This window comes from Lemur catta, chromosome 1 (genome assembly GCF_020740605.2).
Source record: "Lemur catta isolate mLemCat1 chromosome 1, mLemCat1.pri, whole genome shotgun sequence".
Taxonomy (NCBI): domain Eukaryota; kingdom Metazoa; phylum Chordata; class Mammalia; order Primates; family Lemuridae; genus Lemur; species Lemur catta.
The window spans coordinates 125,112,166-125,137,489 of NC_059128.1; the positions used below are offsets into that span (position 1 = coordinate 125,112,166).

At 37.5% G+C, this 25,324-nt stretch overlaps 1 protein-coding gene across 2 annotated transcripts in view; it reads left to right on the top strand.

The window, feature by feature from the left end:
• Positions 1–25,324, top strand: part of ODAD2 (outer dynein arm docking complex subunit 2) — a 137,769-nt gene that overhangs the window by 36,520 nt on the left and 75,925 nt on the right. For both annotated transcript variants that reach the window (XM_045533179.1, XM_045533170.1), the window contains 6 exons: positions 3,430–3,576; positions 3,964–4,173; positions 7,978–8,220; positions 8,584–8,694; positions 10,560–10,714; positions 12,831–13,073. In XM_045533179.1, coding sequence (XP_045389135.1) covers positions 3,430–3,576; positions 3,964–4,173; positions 7,978–8,220; positions 8,584–8,694; positions 10,560–10,714; positions 12,831–13,073 — 1,109 coding nt within the window. The remainder of the gene's footprint in view (positions 1–3,429; positions 3,577–3,963; positions 4,174–7,977; positions 8,221–8,583; positions 8,695–10,559; positions 10,715–12,830; positions 13,074–25,324) is intronic.

Genomic DNA, 25,324 nt, shown 5'->3' on the forward strand with positions numbered 1-25,324 from the left:
ACCTAGTGAATGTTTGTTTCTTCCTTATCGACAGTGAGGGAGAGGCATCTCTCTGTATACCAGACAGGGTAATACTTCATTTCAAAAATTTTATTTGACGTAATTTAAAAAAAAACACGGTTTAGAAAAATATCCTAATTGATCTTGTCTTTCAAAAAGAAATTTTAATAAAAGTGAGAGGAAGCGACATTCATTCAATCTCCGCATGTTTGCAACCTGACGGTGACAATGAACAAATGCCTCCTGGTCATCGAAAGGAACATGAACTGCAAAAAGCCCAAAGGCCAACAGAGCCTGGGGATGCTTGAGAAGAAACAGTGGCAGGAGGACAACTCGCAAAAGAATTGCTTCAATTTAAGAAGTGGAAAAGCTTATTGGAATCATCTTTCAGAACCCTTCAGAAGCTAGTAAAATAATTTTACTATATTTTCTCCAGCCCTTAAAACCTCACAAATGCAAATGCGTGATAAAAATGTGAAAATAAGTACTGGCAACTAATTATGTCCTCAGGGGAGATTTAATTGAAAAAGGAGTGTATTTGCACTGTTTCTCCTCAGTTAGATGTTTATGGCACCTGGACAAAGTAGAACAAACATTCGAAAATCCTTTGACATGGCTGGTATTTAAAGAATAGCAATTGGCTAACATTTGTGGCTCTGTATGTTGAATATTTTGGCCCTGGTCCTCTGGTATTCATTCTGAAAGATTTATAATCCTTTTGGGAGTGTGGTCAGTGACAAGAGTAGAACTAAATCCTGAAATGTGGAAAAACTAACTTTCCCTAATATAAAACTGTTCTAAAAAAATCCCTCAAGCCTATGAATATGTTTCCAGATTTTCAGGAAAAAAAAAAGCTGATGATTTACAGAAAAAAAAATTTTTTTTCTAGAAAGATCTCACTTCTTAATTGTCAGTTCTTTGACTTCCCTATTGGCCTAGAGATAATTCAGAGAAATATAAACTCTTACCTGTGGCACATCTGCTGCAGTGAAATGACCTTTAAAAGTTTATATCGTTGGTTATAGTGTAAATAATGAAATAAAGCTCAAAAGTTGGAAGTGGTCTAGAAGAGAAAAATGAAGACACTTGAAATAGGAAACAAAGATTGTGCTGAGTGTATAAGCTGAAAATTGCTACCAAAGAAAATATTAGGATGCAAGAATAGCAGTCAAGAGCATCCTTGCTCCTGCCTAGCTGAGGACGTCGGGGCAGAGCGCTCTTCTGCAGGGAGTGGACCTGCCGTGGAGGGGGCTCTGGGCTCAGCTGACGCCTGACACCCTGTTCCTGGTGGCCGTGCGCTTTCTAGTCACGTTTCGTTTACTCCGTCCAGAGAACTCGCTCTGCCTGAAGCTCCTGTTTCAGATTTTCAAACTCATGATACAGAAACCCAGCTTTGTTCCTTTACAGATACCTCCCCTGACCCCTGTTCTAGAAGTTTCTGGCTCCTTTTAACCATTTAAATTTAGAGGGGAAAAAAAGTTTTGTTCAAATGAAAATGATTTTTCTTATCTTCTTGGCTCTTTCTTTTTTTGTGCGTTATATGCCTGTAATAAATGATGGTCCGCATGTAGAGCCTGCTTTATGGTTTACAAAAATTATCTGCCTTTTGTTTTTCTAACAGAGGAACAGGAAGTGCTAGCATCTAGGAGTCTGATGCCCCCAAATAAGGGAGTTTATGAACCTGGCGGTGGGAAAGTCAGGATTTATTATTTTACATTTTAAAAGCAACTGGGGAAAATTGGCAGGGATTAACATTTCTCTTGATAGTAAGGAGAAAAGGGCACTAAAAGCTGTAAGAATATAATTGATTGTTTTGAATGTAAATAATAGAAAATTAAGGCTCTGGCCATTCTAAACTTGATCTTGAATAGAGAGGACCTCCTGGCTCACCCACTGGGAGCCTTCGTGTGAGCAGTGGAAACTGCCAGTGATAGTTGTTTATAGCGTTTCTAGGGATCCAGAAGGAATTTTCTTAAAAGGCGTAAGAGGAAAGGCTGAACTCTCAACCTTTCCATCTTCACTCGGGATCCTCTAGCAAGCCCACTGCAGTTTCTTATTTTAATAGTAATCTACTGTGTTGAATTCATAGGAGGGTTTGCTGATGGGCCACGTGTGATACGAGGGAGGAAGGGGTTGGGCACTTGTGTGTAATTTCTGTTCTCTGTGCTAAGCCCATTATACAGATTATCTATTATATAAAAATATTGTAACAGTTATATATTTTGTGTAATATATTTTTAAATTTCTACATTTATATATAAGCATAAAACATTTATATATAATAATGTATATATTGTATAATAGATAATATATATTATCTATTGTATATATACATTTTATATGTGTGTAATTTTTCATATATAAAAATAGATAATGACAATGTAAAGTAATGATTGGCAAATGAAAATAAATATAATTTGAAGGTGTCTTTCTTTAAAAGAGAGGGCAATTTGAGGCCATTGTTATTGTTTTGAGGCAGGGATTAAGGGCTGTCTATTATAAGTACCATTTACAAAAATAGTCTGTTCTTAGATCCAACAGAAATACAGGTTTTGTGTGTCATGAACAGCTTCGGTACTTACGCCAGCACTCTTATTTGCCAGCCAGTCTCTGTAGCGATATGCGCTACGCTATGTTCTTCAGAAGATTTTCAAAGTGGTCATGACCAGTGAACATTGTTTAAGAATTTCTGCAGTGAATTCAGGTTTTAATCTCCTAGCAGGTCTGGTTTATGGATCAGTCATTAATTTTTTTTAATCATTCAGATTTTGTTTTTTATCTTAAAGGAGCAGCTCACCATTGCTCTTGACCCGTGGGGATTCGCCAAGCGGACGCTGGCACGATTCCCTGTGTTGGGCCGGCCTCTTGCTCTCCTGGCAAAACTCTCTTTCTTCTTCATCCTGCCCATCAAGGCCATTTCCAGGTCCTACTGGAATCGGCTTCTCTTTCCAAACCCACAGCCCTCCTTCCATCTGCTCTAGGTCCCAGTCTGCATTGCTGTACAGTTTCCCTTTCTCCAGGTTCTTTCTATTCCAGAATGTTCTACCCACATCTGTAAGAATAATTTTCAGACACAGTTTGCATTGCACAACACACTGTTCAAGAACCGGCGGTGGGAGGGGACCATCTCTTACCTCCATGTACAACTGCCATTCCTCAGTTGATCTCACAAGCCTTGCCCCTCGACTGTCTTTAATATACTGATTCCACCTAAGGTAGCTGTTTCAAGGAGACAGACCCCCTTTAGATGTTGACTCTTAATTGGAACAGTGTTTTATGATGCTCTCTACGCTTTTCCGTGCTTCAGCCATACACAATTCATTGAGCAAATTATAGCCACTCAGAGTAGTGCATGGATTCATAACCATTTGGTACATTCCTCTGGGAATGTGGTTTTATTTAACTGTCTCTGGCATCGTATCTTTACAGGGAGGAAATCAGACAGCTACGGTGATTGCGTTGTGTTCAATGAGGGATTTCAACTTAGCTCAAGAGACCTGCCAGTTGGCAATCAGAGATGTCGGAGGCCTGGAGGTGTTAATAAATTTGCTTGACACAGATGAAGTTAAATGTAAGGTGAGTGGCTCTGTCCCAACATATGAGGGGTTGTGTTCTCACCTTCTTGTGCTGTCTTCTCGGCTCCAGGTGTCTACCTCTCCTTGCTACCTGTTTCCTGTCTTTACCTGCTGCCGTTGCTGGTAACCAGCCTGCTACTTTTATGAGCTGCGATTTCTCTTCTTTCAGCTTTTCCTCTTTCTCTTGCTCTTCCTCATTCATCTCTGATGCATGTGTGTTTACCTACGTGGAGGAAAACACGGAGGATGTGTGTAACCACTGGGGTGGACGCTACTTCAGAAAAATCTTAATTGGGGAAAGATTTTAGGCAGCCTTGGAATTTTCAAAACATCGCACTGATTATGTATTCAGCACTCATTCATCTATAACTTCTTTTTTCTCATGCAGATTGGTTCATTAAAAATCATGAAGGAAATCAGTCATAATCCGCAAATCAGACGTAATATTGTTGACCTTGGGGGATTACCAATTATGGTGAATATACTCGATTCCCCGCACAAGAGTCTGAAATGTCTGGCGGCTGAGACCATCGCCAATGTCGCCAAATTTAGAAGAGCCCGGCAGGTGGTGAGGAAGCATGGCGGCATCACCAGACTGGTGAGTGGCACTGACGTTGCCAGGAGGGCACTCCAGGGAAAGGAAGGGGAGGAGAAGGGAGGAGAAGGGACTCCCTGCTGTCTTTACTGGCTTCTCTGGACATTCCACAGCCATATCGGCATGTTCTGGGACTCTTGTTTTTGTGTCACATGTCCTTAATAATTATTTTTGCATATTTACATCAGTCAGTGGCCAAGAAACATGTTCAAACTCATTTTTCAAAGACAGAAAATTTTTAAAGTAGATGTGATTGTCACCGCCTGTGACATTGGGAGGAATGGGTTCGTGCGCATGAGCAGAGACAGTGAGAGATGGGGAGACCTGCACGGTGCAAAGGGGTCTGGTTTCTCGTGGCCTCTGACGTGGTGACCGCACTGTGGGGACTCTCTCCCACGGGGACAGTCGGAGCTGCAGGCTCTTAGTCATCTCATTGGTAGTGGGAAGACAGAACTGAAAACAGCCCAGGTGTTTAACAACTTGTGATCAATGAGAAAGTCTGCAGTATAACTGTAAGAAACATCAACAGTCAGCTATCACTATTGCATTTTGGAAGTATATTTAGTAGCAAGGAATAATAGGTATAACTACATGGTGAGTGCCAGGCGCACTGTCTGGGGAATGGACATGCTTAAAGCTCTGACTCAGGGGGATGGGCGGGACATGGGCAATATATATAACCTGAATTTTTGTACCCCCATAATAAGATGAAATAAAAAAAAGATTATGTAACATCACAACAGAATTTAAAACTGTTGATATTTATGATCCCTGTTTTCAAAGACCTACCCTTCCAATAGAGAGGGGAAAAAACACTAGAACTAAACACACAAAATTGCTCTTACAGGTTTTCTCAGAAATGATTACTGATTTTTCTTCCAGTTTTTCTACATTTGCCATTTTGTCTTCTATGTATGTCTTACTTTTATAATCAGAAAAAGTGATTTTTTAAAAAACAATGGTTACCAAAGAAAAACAATCAGAATTCTGCTCACCACCTTTGCCATATCAGGACGTTAATGAAAGCTAATGCAGTGTAGCAGTGTATTTTCGTTCTCCTTTGTAAGGATCAATGGATCTTGTGTCCCCCCAGCTTTTATCTTGTTGGCCTGTCTCCACTTCTGCACTTTAAGTTCCTCACACGAGGGGCATGTCTTACTCATCTTGTGTCTTCCATCGCACTGAGTGCTGTACTTTACACATATAAAAGGTTAATGAATATCTAGTGGATTAATAAGGATTTTACTGTGACTATGTACACTGAGAAATGGGTTCAGAAATTTACTAAAAGAGATTCTGTGTTTTGTTATTTGTAAAGCACTGTAAATGTCATTATTTGCTTCAAAAATGAGATGGACTTACGATTGGATGGATGCATGAATAGATGGTGAGAGGCTGATAAAATAAATACAGCAGATTGTTAGTTCTACAGTCTAGGTGGCAGATATATGGATGTTTGCTGTATATTTGCTGCACAATTCTTTCAGCTTTTCTGTGTTTGAAAATTTTCATAAATAATGTTGGGGAAAATATAATTATTACTATGATTATGATTATCATCTGCTTAAATAATGAAGTAATTTGGTAGGCTAATGTGGCTGTCCACTGAAACTACTCCCATTAAATTTTAAGAATGGATGATGTAACATGAAACTAAAATGTGTTTTTATGACAGTCTTATGCATCACTTTCGGGGACCTAGTACAGTAAGTCCTCACTTAACATCATGGATAGGGTCTTGGAAACTGCAATTTTAAGCAAAACAACATATAATGAAACATATAATGAAACTAATTTCACCATAGGCTAATTGATATAAACAAGAGTTAAGTTCCTGCCATATTTATGGTCACAAAAAACACCACCAAACTTCTAAGTAAAGACCCATAACACTATTAATATTAAACATTTAAATAAACGTGAGCTCTACATACATTTACTAAAAACAAGATAATTATTTACCCAGTTACTGGTGAATCGGTGAGTGTCATGGTGGTAGTGGGTTAAATCAAGGCATAAATGTTGGCAAAGCAAAAATTATGAGGGGTATCTCCTCCCTCCACACAGTTTCCAATCAGTCACAAATACAGTGGGCTCACTGAGCACTTTCGTAGGGCATTGTTTGTCGTTCTGCATTTGTATAATTACCACATACCATATATTTTATGATCATTTGTATTCATTCATTCATTTTCCAGTCTGCTTATTTCAGTTCAGGGTCTTGGGGAGCTGGAGCCTATCCCAGAAGCTCAGGATGGCAGGCTGAACCCAGCCTTGGAGAGGACACCTGGAATCACAGGGTTCACCCACACATACACCCACACTCCTTCCTGCAGGGACAATTTGGATATGCCATTTCAGGAAGGTGAAGCTGTGTTGGTAAAGACCCAAAGCAGGAAAACAGCACTGAGCATTGGCAAGTTTGAGGGGTTTAATGTGGCCAGACTTAGGGTGGATGGGCCAGTGGGGAGGTGAAGGTGAAGGACCATGCTGTTCACACAGGGTCCTGTCCAGTGAGTTAACGGGAGTTCAGGAGCCTGGACTTTATATAGATAATATGTGAATAATGAAAGTAGTAGACACTTCTGAGCTATCTTTCCTGTGTTCAATCCCATTGCCTTAGAACTTTTCCCACATTGCTGTCCCACCTGTAGTCAGTATCTGGAAGCCACGTCAATACTCCTTGTCCCTGCCTTTCCTTGGGCCATAACCAATTAGACCTACAGGTGTCCACTGGATCTCTCTGCCTGGAATTTGACATTGGGATTGAGAGACTCTACTTAGCCTGGGCTATTGTCTGCTAAATTTGGGATCAGTGGGTACGACTATGGGCAGTCATTGGGCCTGCAGAGAGAAGAACGGAGTAGACATCACAGATGATGGCTTCCAAGTCCCGGCATGAGACTGTGAGCCTGCAAGAATGGCTGGCAGCTTCCTCTGACGGTTGTAGTTGCATCTCTAGGGAGGCTTCACTTCTTCCACAGGGCAACGTCACCTACTGCTGTGTCCTCAGAATCGCCTTTCCCTCCAGGTTTTCAGTGACTTCAGTTATTGCAAAAGAAACAGTGGATGCAGGCAGCTGTGCCTTTTGGCTGAGTTGGTTTTGGTAGCACATGGGGTGGTTTCTGTCCTCCAAAGAGGTCTCCTGGTTTTAAGGGTGTAGAGGCCACTCAGTTCTCATTAGAAAGTTCTAGAGGTTTAGGAAAGGTAGTTTTCTGAGATGCTAGGGCCAAGGATGTGGTTTACACATGTTATTGCTGTAAATATTGGAGCCATATTAAGAAAACACTATGTTGGTGGGATTAATTTCTTGTGGGAAGGAAATGTAAAAGCTCCCCAATCCAGAGGAAAGTGTTTTCAAGGGTTTTATTTGTTTCTTTGCTGTCACTGGCTTTTGTGTGCTAGGAAAGTTGATATTTTAAAAACATTCTTTAAAAATATTTTTAATGATTATGGTTATGTAATTGTTATATATATTAATATTTATGGGGTACATATGATGTTTCAGTACAGGCATATGATGTGTAATAATCAAATCCGGGTCATTGGTGTATCCATCACTTCAGGCATTTATCATTTCTTTGTGTTAGGAACATTCCAATTGCACTCTTTTGGTTATTTTAAAGTATACCCTAACTTATTGTTGATTATAGTTCAATATATTGTTCAGTATTGTTCATTCTATCTAACTATATTTTAAAGCATGCTTAGCTTTGGTGGTGGTGAGCTTGGTAGCAATCTTGTAGCTCTTGAAGGATGCATTAAGTTTTATTATAAAGCATATGTCTCACTTACCTACTATTGCAGGTTGCTCTGCTTGACTGTGCTCAGAATTCAGCAGAGCCTGCTCAGTCAAGCCTGTACGAGGCCAGGGACGTGGAAGTGGCCCGCTGTGGGGCCCTGGCGCTGTGGAGTTGCAGCAAGAGTTACGCCAACAAAGAAGCGATCCGCAAAGCCGGGGGCATCCCTTTGCTGGCCCGCTTGCTGAAGACTTCTCACGAAAACATGCTGATTCCAGTGGTGGGGACGCTGCAGGAGTGTGCGTCGGAGGTACCCACTCCCCTTCTGCTCCTCTTGCTTTCTCACCTTGACTTTCTTTAGTAAAAAACAAACAAACAAAAAAAAAACACCACTTTTATGGTTCCCATGATTGCTCAAGGGAATTCGTTTTCAAGAAGTCAGCATTCTATTAGAAAGAGCCGATCAAGTGATAGGACAGTAATTGAATCAGCACCTGTGTGACATATATTTTTAGATGTTGACTAATTCTCTTATTGTTGTATTGATGTGTGAAGCTTGCACTTTGGTGTCTATTTACTAACGAGGTTTGTTCAGCATAATTATTAATAAATGTGGATAGGGACTTCTATTCATGCATGATACACCCATAAATCGTTAAATTCTTCTTCTTAGGAAAGATACCGCGCTGCGATCAAGGCGGAGAGGATCATTGAAAACCTGGTGAAGAACCTGAGCAGTGAGAACGAGCAGCTGCAGGAGCACTGCGCCATGGCCATCTACCAGGTGTGCCCGTGCGCCCGTAGGCGCTGGCATTCTTTCCTGTGTGGTTTATGGAAGTGTTTCCAAACACGTGGTCTCCTCCCCGGGCTGGGACTCTGGGGTCTGCATCTCTAACAAGTCCCCCAGTGGATTGTCATGCACACATAGGTCTGAGACGTGCTGGCTTGCAAGAATGACAGAGACTTGCGTATATAAGGGAAACCTGCATCCACCTGTGTGATTATTTACATTTCTAGAAGACACATATATCTCTGTCTCCTGAAACAATTTACTCAGTGTAAAATATTAATAGCTAAATAAGTACTTGGTCCCCCCCCATGTCCTATTCAAACACAATGCTCTTAGGAAATGTATCTGTCAAGACAAGATGGATGAATGAGTGTGTGTGAATGTTCCTGTTTTATCTTTTTATTAGTTTACTTATATTAATCTTCATCCACTTTTGTATATTATGAATTTCATACTATATCAGGAAACAGATTAGAATGGTAAAGAGAGAAAAATGGGTTGGCAAATTAGTGTATGGCGGTTACTGACTGCACCAGCTCCTGCCTAACCAGAGTAGATTCCCAGGAGCGTGCATGCAGGGTGTGCAAACTGAGCGCACTGAAAAGATAGAGTCAGAGGAGGGTCTCATTTCAGCACAGGATTGCATTTGGCTGCCAGGACTGTCATGGCAAAGTGCCACAGACTATGTGGCTTCAACAATAGGAAATTTATTTCCTCCAGTCCCGGAGGCTAGAAGTTCAAGATCACGGTTGGTTGGTCTCTCTGAGGCGTCTCTCTTTGGCTTACAGACGGCTGTCTTCCTGTGTCTTCAGATGGTCTTTCCTCTATGTATTTCAGTGTTCTAGTCTCTTCTAACAAGAGCAGCAGTCCTGTTGGGTTAGGGCTCACCCCAATGGCCTCAGTTAGCCTCAATGACCTCTTTACAGACCCTGTCTCCAAATACAGTCACATTCTAAAGTCCTTCAAGTTAGGACTTCAGTATATGAGTTTTGAAGATACACAGTTCAGCCCATAGCAATGCTATACCGCCTTGATTTGTATCTGTGCCTTGTATGAGTGGCTTGGAAATAGTGACTAATTTTTAAAAGTTGCCACTGAAACATAATTGAAAACCACACTCTGAAGATCAACATGGCAGGTGCCCATATGGCACATTGCAATGACAATTTCTTCCAGTGGTCCTCACGGATGATGCAGGACACGTACCTGTATCACATGGCATCAGAAAACAACTGTAGTTTGGGATCATAGCCAAATCTACACAAAATTTATCATCTATTGGCTCTATGACCTGAGAAGAATGCTCAAGTGGGAACATCTATGCAGAAAATATTTTCACAGGATGACACAAACATGGAGAAACATGTTTTGAATAAAATGTCAGGTGCTTTTGATATAACCCATTGCTCTGGGCGTAGAAACTCTGTTGGGGAAATTCTTCATCTCTAGATTTCAGGGTCATTGAAGATCTGACCAAGTCCCTGTCACTCATCTCTCTAGCACATTTGTCCAACACTCTGGGTTGCATTGTGCAGAAACCCCCCATCCAGGCATGTGGCATTCTAGATTTCTTGCTGATCTCTGTCTCTGCCTCAGTGGAAGCCCAGGCTACCCCAGAACTGGCTTGGGAAAATTGTTGAGTACATAGAAACTGCTCTTCTTTCCCAAAACCACCTAAGGGGAGAGACATACTGTCAGACAGCTGCCAGTAAGAGAAGAATTATATGTTACTTGGAGGCACCTTCAGAAAATGATACTCTTGGACGTTGCAGAGCTGCTAGAATGGCAGCCACTTTAGCAATCACTGAAAGCTTGATGCGTCTCGATCACTGACAGTCTCTGATTTGGTTTTTGTGCAGTGTGCTGAAGATGAGGAAACCCGGGACCTGGTTAGACTGCACGGAGGACTTAAACCCCTGGCCAGCCTGCTCAATAACACTGACAATAAAGAACGCTTAGCTGCTGTCACTGGGGCTATATGGAAATGTTCCATCAGCAAAGAGAACGTGACCAAGTAAGAGAAGGCACTCAATATTGTGTAATAAAAATGTGGCCATCCAGACATAGTCTCATAATTTAATGCTATTATAATAGTCGATTTTTTTTGCTTTTTTTTTTTTCAGAATATTATGGGGGTACAAACATTTTGGTTACATAAATTGCTTTTGTACCATTTGAGTCAAAGTGTGCCCATCCCCCAGATAGTGTACGTTGTACCTGTTAGATATGAATTTACCCATCCTCTCCTACCCCCTCCAATGAATGTTATTTCCATATGTGCACATAGGTGTTGATCGATTAGTTCCAATTTAATGGTGAGTACGTGTGGTGTTTGTTTTTCTATTCTTGTGATACCTCACTTAGAAGAATGGTTTCCAGTTCCATCCAGGGTAATACAAGAGATATTAATTCTCCATTTTTTTTATGGCTCAGTAGTAGTGCATGGTATACATATATCACATCTTATTAATCCACTCATGTATTGATGGGCACTTGGGTTATTTCCACATCTTTGCAATTGTGAATTGTGCTGGTATAAACATGAAGTGCAGATGTCTTTTTTATAGAATGTCTTTTTTTCCTTTGGGTAAAAGGAAATCCCAGTAGTGGGACTGCTGGATCAAATGGTAGCTCAATTCTAATGTTAGTTGTAGATGCACATTCTGGGTGAAGTTGGCAGAATGAAGGGATTCTTAGAAATGAAAGACCTCTCTGCCCACCCCACCACCTGGCAATGACTTTCTGTGCCTTAGTAGGACTAAGAGGCCACTGACATGGTCTTTCTGTGCAAACAGGCTATTTTGCATATGGGCAGCCATTTATATTATGAATATCTCTGACATCTCCTGGGCAAGGGGGTGCCTTTCCCACCTGATCTTTAGAGATGGAAGTGATTTCATTCTTTTTCCTTTCCTTAAATATAAACAAGATGAATCAGCTAAATGTCAGCTAAAGAATTACTCTTAGAGAGTAGTCATTTTCAAATGTGATTATTTCATTGAATTTTATTTTAAAGTATTTGTAAACTTTATGGTCATTTGATTTAATTTTCAAATCTCTCTCTTTATATATTTTTACAGTTCACACTCTTAGTGATGGGCATTCTGAGGCATCAGAATTGTCTTCATCTGATGGTTTCCTTCAACAAGAAATTCACATCTCCTATTTAACACAAAATAAGTTTACTTAATAAAGAATGTGTAGTGAAGTCATGGCTAGATTAAAAGTAACCTCAGTTAATTAAACTTTTATATTAATTCAGCCACATCATGGTACTTGAAAATACTGCTGAAATTTATTAGAAATGGGAAAAAATGTTCTATACAGCAAGTCATTCTCAAATATTTACCTTTATGTAGCACACTTCCTCTTGATATATATATGTGTGTATGTGTGTTATAGACTGAAATTGCATGACAAGAGAGATGCTAAAATATATTAATGGTTAATACCAGAGATATCTGAGGATGACAGATTTTTATCCAAGGGGCCCAAGCTACTGCTTATTTTGAGAGACTTAGTAAACCCAAATAGGTATAACAAAGTCATGTTTGATGTGTTTAAAAGCAAAAATATATATAATTCATTTTCATAAAACATTCAGAGTACTTTATAAGCCAGGTGTGGTGGTGCATACCTGTAGTCCCAGCTGCTTGGGAGGCTGAGTGGGAGGATCTCATGAGGCCAGGAGTTTGAGACCAGCCTGGGAAAACACAGCAAGACCTCATCTCTAAAAATAAATAAAGTAAAATAGAAGTAAATAGAATACTTTGTTCATGTAAAATAGTCTCTCTAAGATGGCGGAAAAACCCTTACCAGAGTGAATCATAGGTGTGCAGATTTGGAGAAAGCCCTAGTTGTCTTAGAGGCTGTACAGCATAGTGGTCAAGGGCACAGGTCTGGAGCAGAGGGTGGGTGTGGATGACAACTCTGCTATCTACCAAGCATCAGACCAGCAGTTCAATAATGGGGGTTAAATAGTATCTGCATCATAGGGTTGTTGTAAGGACTAAATGAGCAGATAGTTGGCATTTAGTAAGTTTTAGCTATTGTTATTAATATTATCAGCTAACTTTATACTAAAAGCAATACTGTTCCCCCACCCCCATTTCTCTCTCTCTGTGAATTAGGTTTCGAGAATACAAAGCCATTGAAACCTTGGTGGGACTTTTAACCGACCAGCCTGAAGAAGTGCTGGTGAATGTGGTCGGGGCCTTGGGGGAATGCTGCCAGGAGTACAAGAACCGAGTCATCGTGCGGAGGTGCGGCGGCATTCAGCCCCTGGTGAACCTCCTCGTCGGGATAAACCAAGCTCTTCTTGTCAATGTCACAAAAGCCGTGGGTGCTTGTGCAGTGGACCCAGAAAGTATGGCGTAAGTGGCCCTTGAGATGGAGAGACTTTATGTGGGCGTGTCGGGGGGACACTTGGGGAAGCACAGAACAGTGTCATCGCTTAGAATCGATGTGTACAAATGATGAAAAAAACAAAATGTGTTATCATATAAATAATAACAAGGTTACCAAATAATAACTTACAGAGCTAAAACTGGGCACATTGGGAGGATTTACAATACCCAGTAATCAGTTTCCCATGTGGAAACCTTAATTCAGTCAACAAAATTTTTTCTCTGCCTGCTAGGGAAGGATTATCTCTCTCTTGGTCTAACCAGGGTTCTAGGTGGTTCTAGGTAGCATTCTCAGTATCCTTGTTTCTCGCCAACTCAGCAAATGTATTTTGAGTACCTGAAAAGAGCTATGAACTGATGAGGGGAAGAGACAAAGGATTTTTAGCTATGATCTTGTCTGTTGAGCAATTTATTGTCTAATTTGGAGGAAAAGGCTTACATGTGGCATAATTTAAGAACAATAGCAAGATTTTATATACATCAAATAGGGAGGAATCCAAACGGGTTAAAGTTGCTATATTAGGGTTCGCCAGAGAAACTGAACCCACGGGATGTGTGTGTGTGTGTGTGTGTGTGTGTATGTGGTGTGTGTACCTTCATCTAACCACATATCTCGTACACAAGTGCTAATGCCTCCAAAGGCTTCTTTTGATTTGGTTATTGGCCCCTTAGTCTTGGGGGTTTCAGAAACTAGGGAATACAAGTTGCACACATGATAACTTTAAGGGAAGAATATTGGCTAGACCTCAAAAACAATTTTCTAATGTATTTATCTTTTTGAAACACACATGGTATTCTTTAGGACCTGATAAACACTTGTCAGAAGTGGCTTTGTGTATTTCTTTTGATCTTTGGTTCCTCTTTATTTTTTGCTTACTCAGATCTACTTGGCCACCAACTACTCAGTTGGGTTCTGTCATCTTTTACCTGAACTATTGAAATGGGTCCTATGTAGCATCACCTCTAGTCTCCTTCTTCCATTTTAATACCTTCCTGTGCAGCATTGAAATTATTTTCCTAAATCGCACATCTGATATTTCCTTGGCCCAGAGAACCTTCAGTGACTTCTCAATGGTTTAAAAACCAAACCTGAATTGCTTAGCTTGGTATTCAAGCTTCTACTTCTCTGCCTTCATCTTTTACTTGCAAGGGTTAATTGTGTGGAGTGACATTCTTATCGTTTATTCCTCTATCCATTAAACAAATATTTATTGAGCATCTTTTGTGCTAGGCCCTGGATTTACAGTGGTACCCCAAACAAAATTCCTACTCTTTTAGAACTTACACAGTATTGTGTGTATGGAACACAGACTATATGTTCAATCAACAAACAAATAAAATGATTCCAGGTAGTATGAAATGCTATGAAGAAAGCAGTGTATTTGAAAGAGAGTGACTGGGTGGGAAGTGGTTACTGAAAATACAACTATTTTTAAATAAAGTATTATTTTTATTGACTTTTCAGTTGTATCCATTCAAGAGATGGCCAGAGAAAACAGCTCTACTCTTTTCTTACTCTGGCTCTTACATAATCAATCAAGTTTTGAAAGGACTAAATGGAAATGAAAAAAGAATTCATTGATAAAACACAGGCCCCAAGGATATGATTAAGCTGGGGGGACGGACTAGTGAAGGGATAATTTAAACACAGTAGAGTAGCTGATGAGATGACAGTAAAATAAGCATTTATTCATAAATGCACCAAAACTAGTTTGTGGAATTTGATGAAAGATGTGGCTGCTGGTTAATGGTTTGAAAACTATAAAAAAGAGAGCAAAAGTAGAAAAAAATTATATTCAACCAAACAAGGAAATGGCCACAACTCCAAACCCTAGACTGTAAAGCACACTACAAATGCTCAAATTATTGACCTGTAAGTGATCTGCTGAAAGCTAACACACACCTCTTCCCATCTCAAGATTCCCCCCAAATAAATGTCATGACTGGTCATTTGAAGAATAGTCAGCATATTTTTGTTCATAGAGAGCAGAGATTGGGGGAAGGAATGGGCCCCAGAAGAAGTGGGTTTTACCATCAGAGATCCAGTGTTGCGTTATAAAACATCAGGAGCAGTGGAGCCTAAGGAAGAGTCATATGGACATGTCATTTTACTTTGTCGGCTGGGGACACTTTGGAGTGAGAAGGGTACTAGAGGCAATGATTGCCAGATTGTGACACAGCGAAACTAAACTTTTAGAGATTTGGAGTGAACCAGGTTGACTGTTTGAATGCTCAAAACCGAATGGGGATGTGTTCCCAGGGCAAAAGGAATTGCAGATTGTCGTGGGATTGTGTTTGAGGTAATTTTTCACAAAAGCAAGCTAAAGCAAGATAAAGTCAGACAAATAGCATCCCCACAGTCACAAGGCTATTAAAATAATATATTCTTTCCTAATGAAGTAGCCCCCAAAATTATAGAAAGTTTTACAAAAGACTTTCAAAGACAATCTAAATAGTTTTAAACCTAAATAGTTTAAAAAAGCAAGTGGTTAGAGCTCAGAAAAGAAATGGAAAAATTATTAAACTAAAAGCCTGGATAGATGCAAAAGAAATATAACATACACAACTGAAAACACAGTCAGGAATGTGGTATGTAGAAATACAAAATAAATTGAAAAAATATACAAAAATGATAATAGAAAAATTGATAAATGTGGAACTCAAAGAGATCTAGCATAAATGTAGTTGGTATTCCTCAAGAAAAGGCTGGAACCAATGGAACACGATCTTAATTAAAGAAAAAACAGAAGAAAACTTTCTGGTGACTCCATAGGTCAAAAAGACCCCAAAAGACTCTAGTAATATGGGTACAGAATGGCCAACAGCAACACATATCCTGATAAAGTTGCATTTTAGAAATAAAGGAAAAAAATAGATGCATCCAGACAAAAGGAACAAACCATGAGGACAGATTGGCTGGAAACTTCTCAGCAGCTTCTTTTAATATCAAAAGACATTGATTAAAACATTCTGAGAGAGAGAAAATACTGCCCAAGAATTTCATACTAGCCAAGTTACCCTTCAAATATGAAGCCAATAGCACTTTCTTAAGCATTTAAGACATTAGTGAATACAGTACTCACTACCTGTCCTTGAAAAAAACTGCTTGATAAAAACCCAATCAACAAATTAGTCAAAATAATTTTGAAATTACAGCAAAACTATGACTAAAAGGTACCACTGGAGACCATTGAATTCATTTAAATATTAAACTAAGACCAAACAATGGAGGAATTATCGTTAGGGAGAATCATCTTAATCTTACAGATATTGATAATGATAATGTAATAATTCAACTGACAAAAATAAAAACAAAATCAGGGTGGATGGCTAAGTGTGCCAAGATGAAAATTTTGTCATCTTTCACATAAATACGTCAACCGATATGGCACAAAACATTTTTATCTATCATCTATCTATCCATTTATCTCTCTGTCTTACCTACCCATCCTTCATTCCTTCTATTTACCTGTAAGCATAAAGAGATATCCATAATTTACATCAGCCATTAATAATTGTTATTTCAGCATGGTAGGATTTGGGGTCATTTTTTACTTCTGTGTAGCATGATGAATATATACCATCTTTACAAAATCAAAGTTCTTGTTTAACACCTTGCACAATTTTGTTCACGTGAAGAGTGTGTATGGGTTCAGTGTATGGATTCTGGAAACATTGCCTGCAATGCCAGTCTCAGAACTATTTTTCTTTTGGCAAATTAGTAAACAACTTGGTACCTTGGACCATATACATAAAATGGGGCTAGTATGGTACCCATATCATTGGGTTGTTGTAATGATTAAGTGAATGTAAAGTACTTGACACATCGTAAGTGCTGGAAAAGCATTGGCTAGTATTGTTGATATAGCACTAAGCATCAATTAATAGCAAGTTAATAAGATAATATATAAATAGAAAATGAAAGTCAGATTGTATAGTATCTGTACTCATCTGTACATGAGGACTTTGTCCCTTAATTCCATGTGTTTCTCTTATATTAAGTTAATCATGGCATTTAATTTGCCATAAATTGAAACAAGGGGGCCCTAAATGGTGAATAATTAGCCTTAAACTCTCACCTGCAATCAGGGAGCTTTGAGGGTGTGGTGTAGACATGTAAATAGGCAATGAATTCAGGCCTTTGTGTGCCACGCTAATAAATTTGGATTTTGTTCTGAAGTCAACAGAGACTCATTGAAGGGTTTCAGGCATGAATTGAGACTGGAAACCCTGTTAGGGGATCACTATAGAGCATAGGTGAAGGTGGCTTATACCAGGCCTGTGGAATCTAATGCAATATGAGAAGGCTGGATGCGGTGGCTCACGCCTGTAATCCTAGCACTCTGGGAGGCCGAGGCGGGAGGATCGCTTGAGCTCAGGAGCTCAAGACCAGACTGAGCAAGAATGAGACCTTGTCTCTACCAAAAATAGAAAAAATTAGCTGGGTGTGCAGTGGGGGGGGTAGCCTATAGTCCCAGCTACTTGGGAGGCTGAGACAGGAGGATCCCTTGAGCCCAGGATTTTGAGGTTGCAGTGAGCTATGATGATGAAGCCAGTGCACTCTACCCGGGGCAATGGAGTGAAACTCTGTCTCAAAAAAAAAAGCTATGAGAGAAGAGAATGGTTAGGACCAAGTGAATGAACACGAGTTATAAAGAAGAGGAAGGAGTCATGGATGGAATTCAGCTTGGGTAACTAGCTAGATAATGGTACCACTTAGTGATGCAGGGAGCGCAGCTGGAGAGCCGGTGACCGAACTTCACAAGGGGAGGAACAGAGTGAGTTTGTCCATCAGTATACCCCCAATGCCTAACCCAGTACCAGGCTCTGGGCACACACCCAGCGATTGTGCAGGGAACGAACGGTGAGTTCAGTTACGGTTGCACAGACCTCGAGCGTGGTTTAAGCTGTGAGGAAGAGAAAGCAGAGTGAAAAGAGGACAGAAACAGATGCCTGTTGAACCCAGTCTTTTAAGGTACCTAAAAAATATACACCTGAGAAGAATCAGCCAGAGAGTTGTGATGGGAACTAGAAGAGCGACTTATTGAAAAAGCAAAGAGAAGAATACTTAAAGGCGAGAAAAAGGTCAAATGTATTAAATTCCATAGCAAGGCCTTGTAAGATAAGGACTAAACTGTCTTTTGTGCAAGAAGGAGGTTGGTGAATCCTTCTGTGCTTTTGAGTGTGGTTTTCCCAGCGGTGTTTTGATAAACACACTAAGGCAGTTTCAGAAAACAGTATTTGGAGTTTGGTAAGAATCCAAACATCATTACTCTTGGCATCATATTTCAGACACAGCTATTATTGTAAGGTTTGTAGGATTTATTGCATCTTTGAGTTTTTAGTTAGACAGTAAGGAAATGACAAATACCTTTCCCCTAGGTAAATCTTATATAATTCATGGGTTAGGAACTTGTTTTAATGACTAGCAGCTTTATGTTTTAGTGATTTGGCTGTGGCTGTGGCTAAAACTTAGGTCACATATCAGGATAAATATATAAACTCTTAGCACAGTGTGACTTTGTGCAGTAGAATGCATAGCAACTCTCTTCCTTTGTGTGTGTATGTCTTAGTAAAAATAAAAAGTATCATCTTAATAATAGTAGTTTGGCTATTGAATTAAACATGATTTTTATGAAACCAATGGTTTTGTAAAGCTCTATAGACTTTTTCAGGACTGCAGACGACTGCTTTTAAAGATTCAAAATAATTTATTTCATTTTAATTATACCCCTCCCTAGGATCTAAAATGGGACAGTAAGTATCCTGGAATATTAAGTTCATGAAAAAGTAGATTTATGAGTGCTGAATTTTCCTTTCTTGTTGACGTCTCATGTCTATTTGATAGGTACAGAATTCATCTGGAGGTAATTTGGCCTTCAAGTATAAAAAAATCACACCAACACTGCAAAAAACCATAAACACTTATGTTTTGGGGAACATAATTTTCTAATAAAATGCTATAAAATTTTAAACAACCCAAAATATTTAAGCTAAAAACCATAGCAATATGATTTACTTTCCACACCTCAGGATCTTTATTCTAAAAAAAAAAAAATTTAACTTTTACTTTGAAATAACATTAGACTTGCAGAAAAGTTGTAAAAACACAGAGTACCGAGAATGGAGTTCCCATGTACCCTTCACCCAGCTTCGCTTAGTCTTAACATCTTACATAACCATAGTAAAATTACAGAACCCTTCCATGGTTCAAGTCTGGTTTTTTTGACTTTGAAGAGTATTTTAAAGTTTTCCTCCTGTGGATTTTGTTCATTTTTGCTCATTTTATTCCTAAGTTTTTAATCTTTGTTGATGGTGTAAATATTTTTTCCCTTATCATTATGCCTTCAGCTGATTTGTTTTCATAAACACCATTGAATTCTGTATGTCAGTTCTATATCCTTCTACCTTATGTAATTTTCTCATTGAGTTCATTTTATGGTTAATTTTCCAGGGCAATGTTTGACTAACTATGGCACATGGGCCATATCTTGTTTTTGTAAATAAAGTTTTAATGGAGCATCGTCACACTCATTCATTTCTATATTGTCCTTGGCTGCATTTGTGCCACAGTGGCAGAGTTGAGTGGTTGCAACAGAGAGCAAATGACCCAGAAAGACTAAAAGACTTAGCATCTAGCTCTTAATAGAAAAATTTGATGAACTCTGCTCTTGGGTATTCTAGAGAAATTTTTACTCCTTCACAAATTCTTTTTCTTTAAATTGATTCCTCTCATCTAATTTCATTAGCTAATTCCCTAGTACAATGTTGAACAGTAGTGAAAATAGTGAGCCTTTTTGCCTTGTTCCTGATTTCAGTGGAAATGCCTCCAGTGTCTCCCTATGAAGTAAAATAATGGCTTTAGGTCTAAAGTATACATATTTTATATTTTTTATTAAAAAATATCTCTCAATTTCTATTTTTAAAATGTTCTTATGAGGAATAGGTGTTAAATTTTGTCAGGCTTTTTGAGCATTTGTGTAGACTATCCTATGCTCCATCTGTTTCATTATGATTTTTTTCCCTTTTTTCTATTAACATGGTGAATGATGTTAATGCATTTCCAAATATTGAACTAACCTTGCATTCCTGGAATAAGTCTCACATGGTCATGATATATTATTTTCTTAATGTGGTGTAGGACTCTGTTTGCTAATAATTTATTTAGTATTTTTTGTAATGATATTCATTAGTGATATTGCTTTGTAGTTTTTCTGTTTTCTCTTTTCTTCTGTCTTTATCAAATCTAGGTATCAATGGTATATTTACTTCACAAAAGGAATCAGGAAGTTTTCTATACTCTGAAATAATTTATTGAGCAATGGGACTATCTGGGCTTTGAAGGTTGTAGAGGTCTCCTTTGTAATCGTGTCAACCTACTTTTTTTTTTTTTAGTTAGTTCTTTAATAGTTTTCTCTGGTTCTTCTACGGAAACTGGTCTATTTATGTCTTCTAATGGGGTCAATTTTGGCAATCTTCATTTTCTTAGGAAATTATCAATTTCATTTAAGTTTTCAAATTTATTTGAATAGTGGCCTGCAAAGTAGTCTCTTATGATTTTTAAATTTTGTCTCTTTCAGTGATTATTTTTCCTTGTTATTTTTAATTTTTGTATATATGAGCTAGCTTTCTCCCAGTTTTCTCCTGATCGAGTTAGCAGAATAGTTTCTGTATTTTGATTTTTTCTGAAAAAAGTTTATTTTATTTTATGTTTTTCCCATTTATTTTTTATTTGTATATGTTCATGGTGTACAAGTGCAATTTTGGTACATTATATTGCATTGTGGTGAAGTCGGGGCCTTCAGAGCATCCGTCACTGAAGCATCATACATCGTACCCACCAAGTAACATCCATCATCCACCCCCTACCTCTCCGAGTCTCCATTGTCCATCATTCCACACTCTGCTTATACCTGTGCACATTATTTGGCTCCACTTATAAGTGAGAACATGCGCTATTTGTCTTTCTACGTCTGAGTTGTTTCACTTAAGGTAATGGGTTCCAGTTCCGTTCATGTTGCTGCAAAAGGCACGATTTCATTCTTTTGAAGACAGTTTAATTAATTGGGTATACTGTTCTTTTATTCTCTACTCATAAATTTCTGATTTTATCTTTATTACTTCCTTTTTGCTTTCTTTTGTAGGTATTTACTGATTATTTTTATTCTTTTACAAAATAATAAATGTAGTTTGTGCTATGAATTTTCCTTTGACACTGCCTTAAATGTACCCTGTAGATTGTGATATGTAGTGCTTTCATTATCGTCATCACTTGTTTTTAGACATTCCTTAATTTCATTTTTTATTTCCCTGTCAGCCCAGGAGTTTAATGGAATTTTTTCTTAATTCCATTAATTAAGCACAAATGCAGCCAAAGACAATATATAAATGAATGAGTGTGACTATAGTCCATTAAAACTTTATTTACAAAACTTTATTTACCCCTGCTTTCTTATTATGTCCATTTGCTTGGTGTATCTTGGTCTACCCCTTTATTTTCAGTCTTTCTGAATCTTTTTTTTAGATGTGCCCTTGAATACAGTATATAGATGGTTGTTGCTTTGTGAGTAGATTAAAATAGTTTTTGTTTTAATAAGATAAACCCATTCATGCCTACTGATATGACTAATATGTCTGGTTTGAAAATGTCGCAATATTTTATAATGATTCACATTTTGCTATAAGATTTGTAGTCTTTGTTCTTTAATTTGTTGCTTTTTAATTTGTCACTCTTGTTTAGAAAGGTTTGCATTTTTGTTCTAGTGAGATTATCTTTGTACCTATAATTTTTTTCTAATGCCCTCATTCTCCTTCTTATTTAATCATTCACTATTTAGTTTCTCAGTTTTTATTGGTTTCTTTTAACTCCCACCTATTACCTGTACGGTGATCAATGGACTCATTCTATTATTCTCTTTCCCTCTTCCTTTTCCTCCCATTTAAAAGGTGCATTATTTCTGTTTTGCTATATATAACATTCAAACACTATTCTTCCATCATCGACCCTGCCTTTATTTTAAACTCAGATCAACAATTACATGTATATTTGCTTGTGTAATCTATGCAAATGTGATCTAATTTGCTGAAGTTTTACAGTCATCTTCTAGTTGGAGCTCATCTTCTAGTAGAATTTTTAAGAAGGGTTCATGGGTACAGAATTCTCTAAGTTTTTATATGTTAAAACTATTTTTCTATAAATACTCAGAGGACAGGCTTGCTAGATATAAAGTTCTTGGTTCCCACTTTCTTTCATTGAATTTTTTTTAAAAATGCCACCTTTATTGCCTTGCTTCATAACATTTTTTTGAAAAGTCTGATGCTTGTATAATTAATTATTTTGTCTTTGTAAGTTATTAATATTTGATCTTTTTGCCTGCGGGGCAATGAGGATTTTTTTCTTTATCTTTATAACCTAACAATTTTGCTAGGTTTATCTCAGAGTTGATCACTAACTATGTGGTTAATCTGAAATGTAGCTTATACAGAAATGGCAGAATAAATAATTTTTCTTCTTTTTTTAAAAAAGTAAAATTTCTGATATATGAGGTGTCAGGGATCCCAGCAAACTTCAGAGCGATAAGGGCTATTTTTAAAAAAAATTTATTTGACCTCATGAATCTTCTTGATTTACTCAGTATTTACTGGTTTTTTTTTTTTAATACAAATGCTTGGCGTATAGGATTCAAAACATACTGAGATTCTAATGCTTTAAGTTTTCCATTACTTCAAAATAACCTTAAAATTCAAAGATCAGCTTATAAAAGAGTTAAATTTCATGTTCTTCAGAAGATAATCAAGAAAAAGCTATTTCTACTAATAGTTTATAAATGCCCAGGATTCTAAAGAAATTTTACCTAACAATTTACCTAAATAATATGCTAATTTCCTACAATTTATCTTATAAAATATTTTCCTTCCACACATTGTAAAGTAAACATTTGTTGAACCGATTGTTACATGGTCCAGTGTTATGTGATCATGTAATGAAAGATTCTTTTATAAAACATAGGCACCAGGATAGAATTAAAACTCACCATGGAATCTGTAACTCTATATTTCCTCTCTTCTGTGGTTGAAACATAATTACGTTGCATTTACATAGATTTTTTTTTCCAATTTTTACATTGGGTTTATTTGTTCTTTTTAAAAAGGGGGAAAAAAGTAAATCTATGCTTGTTTGTATACAGAAGAGATTTAATCTCCTTGTGGCTGCCCAGATATTTCTTTTGCCACAGAACCAGTCTTTGTGACCTTGTAGGGCTTATGCAAGACATGAAATAGAATATATGCTTCATATGTTTGTATCAATGAGAAGATTTTCTTTCGTTTCATATTTTCTTTTTTATTTACTTTTCCTCTGTATAGTTTTAAAAACATAAAGATCTGAGATACAAAAAAAAATGCTAAATGAAAAGAAATTAAGTGAATCATTTAATCTTCTGAATTTTAGTGTTCTCATTTTAAAACAAACTCTAGGAATTTTTTTATTTGAGGATTATGTGGATTTTATTTCTCCACCTTTTATGTCTCACATACGTGTGTTCATAATGAAATAACAATTTTTAAAATTTTAAATTTGTGAAATATGGTATAACAATACAAAAGAAGATGCATAATGTAAATGAACATATCAGTAAATTACTGGAAGGGGAAGACTTACATAACTGCCACCCAAGCCAAGAAATAGAATATTGTCATTGCTCTAAATCCCCTTGGCTGCTCTGATCACAGCCCACTCAATGCCACCTCTCTTTACTCTGGGGATAGCTCCTTTCTTGCCTTTTATGGTAATTGGGATCTTGCTTTGTTTCCATAAACTTTACACTTGAGAATGCATCCTTGGAAACTACAGTTTAGTTTCATTTCTATTTGTATTTACTTCCATCCAAATGGAAGCATGGTGCTCGTTTTTGTCTGACTTTTTTGTTCAAAATTATGAGTTGTTTTTACACTTAATTGTTTAGTTTGATGAGTTTTCCCAATTGTACACAGCCATGTAACCACCAGCCAAAAGTAATTATAGAACATTTCATTCACCCTGAAAAGTTTACTCATGCTATGTTCTAATCAGTTTTCATACCACTCTACACAACCACTTTTTTATTTACATCACTATAGATGAGTTTTGCGTATTTTTGGAGTGGAATTTCTGGGTCATAGGCTACATGTTGAACTTTATTAGAAACTTCCAAATTGTACACCAACATGATTATACAATTTTACACTCCCACCTAGTGCCGGCATTTAGTGTTGTGAGTCTTTTTGAAGATTTAGTCATTTAAATAGGATGAAATGGTACATCATCATAGATTTCACTTTCATTTCCCTGGTAACTAATGACGTGGCATAACTTTTCATGTCTTTATTGCTCTTGTGTATTTTATATATTCTTTTCTGGTCTGTTCAAGTGTTTTGCCCATTTTTAATTGGATTGTTTGCCTTTTTGGTTGATTTGAAGAAGTCCGTTACATACTCTGGATATGTATCCATTATTAGATATACGTACTGTAAAATATTTTTTTCTCAATAAACAATAAGGCTGCCTTTTGAGCAGAAACTTTTAGTTCAATTTATCAATTTTTCTTTTATGGCTAGTGAGTTTTATGTCCTGTGATCAAACTAGTTTTTAAGAATGGAGTGAAAGGAGGTCAAAGTTAATTTTTTTCATACAATATCCAATTGTTCCAGGATCATTTATTGAAAAACACTATTTCCTGTCTGATTAACTTTCTACCTTGGTTGAAATTCAGTTGACTGTAAATTAGTAGGTTGATTTCTGAATTCCTTTTGACATTGATCTATTTTTCTATCCATATGCCAATACTACACTATCTTGGTTACTATACTGTAGCTTTGTAATAAGTAGTGTGAATCCTCTTTTTGAGATACTTTGGGTTGCTCTAGGTGATACTCATTTTATATAAATTTTAAATCATCTTATCTAAATCTTTTTAAAGGCTATATAGGATTTTAATAAATATTGTTAGGAATCTACAGATCAACTTAAGGAAAACGGAAATTGCAATGATATTGAGATTGCCAATCCATTAAGATGGTATGTATCTCCATTTATTTGGGTCTTTAATTTCTCTCAGCAATATTTTGTAGTTGTCAATGTAGAGTCTTGCACATTTTGCTTCATAGTTTTTCAGTTATCTATTTCTGCTATTGCAATTGGTAATTATTTTTAATTCTTTTTCCAGTTGATTGTTGCAAGT